The 9,113-nt window shown below is 53.3% G+C and overlaps 1 protein-coding gene across 1 annotated transcript in view; it reads left to right on the top strand.

Moving 5' to 3' along the window:
- The first annotated feature begins 642 nt into the window (after positions 1-642).
- The window catches only part of nAChRbeta1 (nicotinic acetylcholine receptor beta1), an 11,441-nt gene continuing 2,970 nt past the window's right edge, over positions 643-9,113 (top strand). The window contains exons 1-5 of the mRNA XM_018640388.1: positions 643-658; positions 5,907-6,043; positions 6,760-6,804; positions 7,022-7,131; positions 7,483-8,208. Coding sequence (XP_018495904.1) covers positions 5,993-6,043; positions 6,760-6,804; positions 7,022-7,131; positions 7,483-8,208 — 932 coding nt within the window. The 5' untranslated portion in view covers positions 643-658; positions 5,907-5,992. The remainder of the gene's footprint in view (positions 659-5,906; positions 6,044-6,759; positions 6,805-7,021; positions 7,132-7,482; positions 8,209-9,113) is intronic.

The raw sequence follows: 9,113 nt of genomic DNA, 5'->3' as shown, positions 1-9,113 counted from the left end.
ACTGGATTACTCGTCGTGGTGTAGAGCCGGTTTCCGGAGCTCTCGTATCCCTCGTCCTTTGTCTCCGCCTCTATCGCTCCGAGATTTTCTCCTCCTGCCGACTCACGGACGGCCAGACGTGAGTAGCGGAAGATTTCAATGCGAGGGTGCGCCGAGTTTCGAGAGTTGAACTTTGAACGGTCCACCGGGGCTCGCTCGAGTGTCTGGACGTACGGGTGTATCCGCGCCCGACGCTTCGCCAAAACGGAGTCTGTTCGCTAGCCGCTCACGCCTAATCTACTGGGGGGATTTCCGCTCGTCCGCCCGCCCGTCCGCCGGTGGTTGACTGGCTTGGCTTATCGGCTTGGGCTCTCTGAGCCTGTTTGAACTTCTTCCTCGTCCTCCTCCTCCCTCGTTCACGTTACGTCGAACGTCGGCCGAAGTCAACGCGATTACAGACTCGCCGGGATCGGAGGCAAGCTCGATATGAGGTGATCTGCGAGGAGCTGGCACAAATTAGGGGGAGATTGTGCTGGAATTCAATGAGCTACGTGGGAGATGTATTCAGACGCGTATCGATGGACGGGTGAATTGAGGGAGAGAACGAGGCGAGCCACAATGTGGACTCAAGTTGCGTTCGTGTTTGCTCTCTGCAGCTTTCTTTCGCTTCCTTTCAAGGGTTAAATTTGCACGCAAACGAGCCCGGTGCCAATATCGGGCGGCAGCCGAGCCTTTCTTGCGACGAGGCCTCATCGCTAAAGCCGGAAGTCCACCGACTGAGATACTGCCGCGTTCCTCGGCAGAAGCGCCGGCTTCTGGAAAGACGATCATTTAGACGGAATTTTCTCCATCAAAGGCGATTTCTTAGCGGAGCCGCTCGTATCGGCGGACTCGAGTGATTGAGTGAACACTTCCACCGATGGTCGAAAGCCGGGAATCGCGAGAGCGAATCCGTGGACTCTTGTCGAAATACGCGACGGGAGGAGCTCAAATTCTCCACGGATTCCATGGTATCGTACCGAGGTCGAGATCTTCCGGACTCCCGGGTATTCCCTCCTCAGACGCCAGATGGTCAGATCCAACGGTGAGGGCGCCGGCCAGGAATGTTCCCAGAAGGCCAGAAATGGAACGGAGAGGAATTGAAAAGGAAATTTCGAGCCGGAAGCCGAACGAAAAACGCGATGCGCACGCCTGACATCCGAGTCGGTATTCGAATGAGAGAACATCCGGATGGAATGTCTGAGAAATCGGGGAAGAGACCTTCGACAAACTTGTGAGAATAATGTTCAGGATGAGGAATCTTACCGATCCTCCAGAATACGGTGTCCACCTTTTCCTCCTCGAAAGTTTCCGCACCGGAGAGCTGCAATAGGCCTCCGAGAAACGAGTAGCTCCTCGTTCCAAGGGAATCGCTCGGTCATTGGAACCCGGACCGAGGGGGGAACCTCCTCGCGAGCGGACGTGGATTCCCCGAATCATTGTCATGTATTGCCGGAACAAAATGTTTCGGAACCGAGTTCGCTGCAGCCCTTTCGGACGGGAAAGATAGAATCGATTGTGACATCTCACTTGCTCCTACCTCCAAGTCGTTCGGGCGAGGAAGAGGAAAGCAATCGCGCCTTCTGGAGCAAACAGTAGTATCAACAACAGCAGGAGGTAACGGTATCAGTTGTAATAGTTGTTGTAGTGCTTGTAGTAGCCGTGGTAATAGAAGTGTCGGCTGGCGGTAGTAAGCAAAGCAATGGAAGCGTGTCTATCGGAGGGAGCATCGAGGGCGGGCGGGCGGTCGGTCGGTCGAGTGAGCGGACGAGCGGACGAACGAACGAACGAGCGAGCGTCTGTTTGGTGAGGATCGAACCGAGAAACGAGAACGAAGAAGAGGCAAGCCGAGCATTGGTGGGCGAAAACGCGAATAGCTTGCCGGTCAGGCTGGCCGGCTGCTCGCCCTTGAGTTTGGGTGCCAGTCATGACAGGCCTCATAGATGCGCATCGTTGCCTGCTGTTCTCCAGCGCTGCTACAACTAGCCCCGCTGAAGATGGATATTCGTTCGGTGGCTCCCGCTCTCCGTCGGTTCGTCTCCCCCCGAGCCGCCATTGGCTTCCCGGCTGTTTGTTTCCTGAATTCTGGCTCGGTCAATCACAAGAACAGCCCGAGATCCCGCCTAACGCAGCCGCGAGAAAGAACGGGCGAGGCAAATCCAGATCGACCTGGCAGCACCGCGGAAAATCAATATAGACTGAATGCTCTGACTGAGTCGAGAAAGAAGCGCAGAATTCGCTGGTCCTCTGACGCGGGCACCGATCTTTGAATTCATTCGCGGTTTTCTCTTCTCTACGGAGCTGATATCGTGTGGAGACTGGGCAGTCAAAAACATCTTCTGCTGAGAATCTCGTCGCGACTCCTCCGTCGCAGAGCCGAGCGAGGTCAATTTTTCTGCTAGCCGCTTCTGAAAAGGAGCGGATTACTCCTCCGCTACTCCTGGCCGAGCCATATTAACGACACGCTATCAGAGAGACAGCCAGAGCGGTTGGCCTGAGAGCGAGTCCACGAACAGCAACAATTCAGAAGTCGCGTGTTCCCACTTGATTTACTGTCTGCTCCACTCGGGCGTTTCCCCACTTATGCGACCGTGGTCACACAACCTGAATAGGGAGCCTGAAGAGTCGGCGACCACAGGTCGAGACTCCAGCTAGAGACGGAGCCCGACAACGAGGTCAAATGAGGGGTGAGCTTTAGGCCAACGAGCCTAATCTCACCGTCGAGCACTAATTACCTCAGCCAATTTCATTATTAGTGCAACTGACCCCCCTACATTCCAAGAAGCACAAGACGAATGACCTCTACCCGTGCACTCCCCCCCCACCATGAACCCTCTCATTCTCTGAAAGATCCTTTCTGCTCTCACAAATAGTCAGGGAATATCAGAATCCACGAAAACGAAATCGGCCGGGCTTCAAGATGTCGAGAGCATCTTGAGCTCGAGAAACGATCAGGCAACGGCTCTCACCAAGGCAAACGTTCGCTTCGGACGACTTTCCGATCCCGCAGCATGGCATCTTTGAATAATATCTTCGGAGCTCGCTGGGGAGCATCGTCGACTTGAGCTCCGCCGATGAATTCGAGCGAATACCGAACGGGGCGTATTCTGAGAGGCCGCCGTCGCCGTCTTTTCCGGAAGAAAATCGCAAGCTTGCACAGTTGCGAACGGTTGTTTGTAGCACGGCGATGCGCGACCCGTACCAACAGTAGTCCAGAACGAATGGCAATAGCGCTCCACTGCCATGGGGAGAAAGGCCGGATAAGAGAAAGTGGGAAATATAGATCCTGTGGATCAAGTGATCGATGGGAAGCTTACTCCAGAAGGGAAAAAGGCTCGACGAACGCTGAAGCGCCCCGTTTCGGAGACGATATCCGAGATTGTGCAAGACTGTCGTTTTTTCCTCCGTTCGGCGCGACAAGGGAAATATTTAGTGCACGAATTTTCTCTTGGTCCATTCTCCTTCCTCCCTTCGTCTAACATCGGGGAATGCTGAACGAGTTCCACCCTCCCTCAGCGTCGATTCGCTTATTTTCTCCTACCGCTCGATCCATTGGAATCGGCTCCTTCCACGGGGTTACTCGCTGATTGCGTACCGTTTCTCCGATTCTAGCAGTTTTCCTCCGATTCTATCTGATCGCTGCTGATCCTTCCGGTCTCCCTGGTCCTCGAATCTCGGCGTCTCGCCGATCTTCCTCTCCCTGAAGTCAAGACCCCTAACCTTTCGGCAAGACGAACTGATTGACGGACCGGCACGGATTTACGGACGGATCGACCGACTGACTGGCGAGCGAGCGAGCATGCAAGAAAGGGAGCAACGGAGCTGGTGTGCGCGAGAGATTCGGTTTGGAAGGAAGTAAGGAAGCAAGCGTTCCCGCGAGCGTGCGTGCGTGCGTGCGACGACCCCAGCTCGCTGAAGGGCGCAGCTGCCGCCCGAGAGCCGTCGTCATTGCTAAAAACCCCAATACGTTTATCTCTGTGGCTGAGAACCGGAGCTTTTTCGTCCCGTTGGCCGTGGCTTGCTTTCCCCGAGCCGTTCTCCCGAACTATTCTCTCTCTCTCTCTGTAGTCAGGGACGGGAGAAAGAAAGAACGAAACGTGGGAGCTAGCTACGCGGGCAAGGCAGAAGCGAACGAGCGATCGAGGGCGCGTGCGACCGACCGACAGGCCCACCCAACGAACCAACGGGAGACGAATCGATCTATTTACATTGTGAGTTAGGCAGAGGCTCGCCTGTTCTTTTCCTCTCGCTTTTCTTTCGCTTCTCTCTCGGTAGATGCCAGCAGGAGCTCTAACGGCAATAGCGGCCGGCGGTGGCGTCGACGGCTGCAGCCGCCGAGCAAGCAAACGTTTTCTCCTTCGCTCTCGGTGTATGCAGTAGCATAAAAAGTTAGCCCTACGAAGCGCCCTTCCCCCACCTCATTCTCTCAGTCGGTCGGTGCGTCGGACGGTCGAATTCGTTTGCAGAACCTGACACCGAGGCTCAGTCGACCAAGTACCGAAGGGGACTTTGATTTAAGAGCTCGATAGCACCTTCATAAGTCAATTCCTCGGGGAAGTTGTGCGGAAAACTATAAACTCCGAAAAGATCGTATTTTGTGGCTGTTCGCTCATGCAGCCTAGTGTTCACAGCGCTATTCCTCGTGTGCCCTCTCTCTCGATAAGGTTATCGAACAAGCAGATAGACCGACAGATAGAACATCGGAAAGGTCCAAGGTTCGCCAGGTGGGAATTTGGGCCTTGTGCTGGATATCCGGGTCCGAGATTCTTCTCTGAGCTTCCTATGTCTCAGCCGAATCGTAATCCCCCAACATTTACAAATACCGGTGTATCTATCTGTCGACCCATCCGTGGGTCATCCGTCTACTTCGAGATTATGCTGTCTCAACTGATCACCCACACAGGATTCGATGCGACCAGCTATCGACAGAAGTGAAGCGATATCGAAGCGAACTCGTGATCTGTTCCTTTCTTCCCGCTCTCCGACTTCAAAGGAAGATGTAATTCCGGATGTCCCCCTTGTCAAATTCGGGAAAGTCTCGAGACAGCCATGTATCAAGAGGAACCATGTCTTCCCCGCACATCTTCCCTCTCACGACTAGGCTGCGACAACGTTCCCGTTGCTCCTTCCTTTATGTTTCGACACTGATTATTTCCAATCCTCGATGAAGTCTCGGACGTATTCCTCTTATCCGAGGCGAACCTTTTCTTCCACCCGCGACAACCCTGACTGCAAGACGTCGCTTTTCATTTAGGTCGTCACCGCGTCGAGTCGTCCTTTCGGATATGATCGTCAAATACTGTACATTTTGATAGATGGATAGAGCGTCCGTCCGCCCGTCAAGGATAGCGCTAACTCGTTCACAAGCCTCGGTCGAGCGATCAGCCGCTCCACAGTGCAACGTCATTTCGCCGAGATTTTGTGGAGAAGTCGCATAAATAATGCATTTTAGCGAGATGATATACTCGTGGCTCGCTCAAATCCTCGGGATCTCTCGTTCATCCCCGTTGTGGTTCCCGGAGCAAAAACTCTGACATAATCGTGACTGGGGGAGACTGCTCCGGAAAAGGCTTGTTGCAGCTCTGCGCGGACGACGCAAAGCACCGCTGGATAATCTTGAGGTCGTTGGAAAGTCGCGATTCTCAACATGGGGAATTTCCCAACCGTGGCAGAGTCAGCGCAGCCTCTCCCTCGAAATCCTGCCCGGTTTCCCCTGTGCCGGAAAAAAATCATTCAGCGACTGATCACTGCGTGGAAACTCCTCCGTCGACGACCATACTTGGAACCAGTTATTGAAACGAGAGAAAGGCTCGCCGAAAATTGCGAGGAGAGCCTTCCACCTCGAACTGACGGAACGCCGCTAACGAGGAACTATCTTTTATTTCCAGTGCGAGCCTCAGACGATGAAGAGCGTTTAGTGAGAGATCTCTTTCGGGACTACAACAAACTCATCCGACCTGTCGAGGTTCTCAACATGACGGTTGAGGTCGAGTTCGGATTGTCGTTCATTCAGCTCATCAATGTGGTGAGTGCTTTCATTGAACGATGACGCGAAACACCGCAGAAAAAAACTAGCGTCTCTCGGCGATTCAATGTTACGCTTCCTGCGCATCCCGACTTCCGGCGGATCTTTGACACGGGAAGCGCACCTGAGTGGACTTCGGGTTACTCGGCGGTCCCACTCGGCTCGTATGTTGCCCGAGGCGGAGTTCGCCTCACTTTCACAGCAATATGTGCTCCACGAACAGCTCTCGAGGACCTGTGTACAAGAAAAACTTCTATGGAGACATTTGAGCGCTGCGAGATAGATTGGTATCGCCTGAAGTTCCGTGGGAAACATTAATGCACGGCTTCACCGCGGTAGAGGAACGCGGAGTCTCGCTGTTTGCTTTCGTATCGCATGTTTTAATGGCTCATTGCGTTATTCTTCCAATGACTCCCCAATTGGCGGTAGAGACCACTGCTAAGTCCCTTTCGGAATCCCCGATGCCGTCGACCGGTTTTTCTCTTTCGCGCTGATCTTGATGAAGTTATCTGCCGACGGAGCCAACTGGGAAGCTTCTTTGCGTATCGTCCCTCTCTCCGACTGGAGCTCGGTACACTTGCGCAATACACGCATCTTGAGGCCGCTTCCCCCGCGAATTCCTCCACTGGAGCTTCCCGTAGAGCTCCTCGGGGCCTCCGGAGAGGGAACTCTGTATTCAAAACAGTGTTTTGAAATTGTTCCATTCCGCCTTTCAGAACGAGAAAAATCAAATCATGACATCCAACGTCTGGTTACAACTGGTGAGTGTGGATGAATTCTAGATTTCATGCTCTCTCTCGAAACGTACGGGAGACCCGTGCTGCTGAGCCGAGAACGGACTGGGCTCTACTACGGGGGAAATTTTGGGGTTGAGGGCTTTGCTTTTTTTATTTTTCCGACCATTCGAAAACGCTAACTGTGCTGCTCTGTATCATTCCCCGGAATTTCCCCACCGTTTCCGTCGTGCCCAATCTACAGAAATGGGCAGACTACCAGCTTCGTTGGGATGAAGCAGACTACGGAGGCATCTCGGTGTTGCGGCTTCCGCCGGATAAAGTTTGGAAACCGGATATCGTGCTTTTCAACAAGTAAGTTAAGCGACCGAGTCAAAAGATTACAAAACGAAAACGCCATTCAACGCTGGTCCCTCGTTTACTGGAACGTGAAGCAGCGCTGAAACTGGAATCGAATCGCTCGAGGTAGAATCGAATTGTTCCAGTCGGAATCGAATTGTTCGGCCCGGAGCCGACTTGCTCGAGTCAGAGCCGATTCGTTTGACCTAGAATCGATCCGTTGCAACCAGAATCAAATCACCTAGAACGAGATCGGATTTTCGAAGGCCACGAAATCGCTCGATGAAAAGTAATACGGGGAAACGACGGCGATTTTCGTCGTAGAGCAGCGGCTCGCCTCTCTTATGGTCGACGTTCTATTTTCAGCGCTGACGGCAACTACGAAGTGCGATATAAATCCAACATCCTCATATACCCTGGCGGTTCAATAATGTGGGTCCCGCCAGCCATATACCAGAGCTCGTGCACGATCGACGTGACGTACTTCCCATTCGATCAGCAAAAATGTGTCATGAAATTCGGATCCTGGACCTACAACGGAGATCAAGTGTCCTTAAAACTCGAGCAGGACAACTTCTGGGTGGATTTGTCGGACTACTGGAAATCCGGCACGTGGGACATCGTCGAAGTGCCGGCCTTCCTGAACGTGCACGACAATAGCAAGACGGGCAAGCCTACGGAGACTGACATTTCGTTCTACATCACCATCCGACGCAAAACTCTGTTCTACACGGTGAACTTGATCCTGCCGACAGTTCTCATCTCGTTCCTCTGCATTCTCGTATTCTATCTGCCAGCGGAGGCCGGCGAGAAAGTCACACTCGGTATCTCGATTTTGCTGTCGTTGGTCGTCTTCTTGCTGCTCGTGTCGAAGATCTTACCACCAACGTCACTAGTATTGCCGCTGATCGCCAAGTACCTGCTCTTCACATTTTTAATGAACACCATGTCTATACTGGTTACGGTTATCATCATAAACTGGAATTTCCGGGGACCTCGCACGCACAGAATGCCAAACTGGATCCGAATTCTCTTCCTCACGTACCTGCCTACGATACTCTTCATGAAGAGGCCTAGCAAGACCCGACTGAGGTGAGTGACAAGTGCCGATGCCCTTTTCCCAGGATGGGCGTGAGTCCGAATCGGCGGGAAAAAAGGAGAGAAGATTCCTACGAGAATCGATTTCATCCCGGGGTCGGAGCACGTACGCGACATTTGCGTAGATACCCACCCGGGTTCCGTGGATGACAAAGACGAAGTCACAAAGACATTCTAGCCCCAGTATCACAGCCGAGATGATCAATCTTCGCGGTAGAACTCTCTCGCCTGATTATTCGGTACTCCTTCCTGATTCCTTCCTCTCCACGCTCCACCATGAACTCAATCAGGAGTGAGGATTAGCCTCAGACTCCATCCACTCAAGGACCTCCTCCCGACTTGCCTTTCTTCCACGCTTGCTTCCTCACCTACGTGAGTGAGGAGTCCATTCGGCAAGACCCACGCCGGACGAACAAACTGCTCTCCCTTAGCATGGCTAGGGAGTGACTCCGAGCCCCGGAAAGTCAGTCTCATACGGTAGGGGAACAAAGTTCGACTCACCGCGAATCATGTTATGTGGCCTGGTACCCTGGTTGAACCTGGGACGAGCAGAAGTAGGGGAGATCCACCAGTTATGGACCACCCCACCAGTTTTGGACCGGTCACCAGTTATGGACCACCCCCCAGTTTTGGACCGGTCACGTCACCAGTTATGGACCACCCCCCAGTTTTGGACCGGTCACCAGTCATGGACCCCCAACGGGTTTTGGACCGGTCACCAGTTATGGACCACAGCTCAGAATGTTCTCGCTTTCGGATGACTTGATATTCGCTCGCTTCGGGAATCGGGGAGTCGAATCCAGCCTCTCCAGCTCCAAGCTAGGGGCGGATTCGAGAATCGTTCGAGTATCGGCTTGAGATCGATTTTCTTTCTGAGTTGCCCGCTGTCGATGGGCTCT

The sequence above is a fragment of the Galendromus occidentalis genome, unplaced genomic scaffold (genome assembly GCF_000255335.2).
Source record: "Galendromus occidentalis unplaced genomic scaffold, Mocc_1.1 scf7180000077484, whole genome shotgun sequence".
NCBI lineage: Eukaryota > Metazoa > Arthropoda > Arachnida > Mesostigmata > Phytoseiidae > Galendromus > Galendromus occidentalis.
Note: the sequence above shows the minus strand (reverse complement) of the source record. Positions and strands in the feature narration are given on the sequence as shown.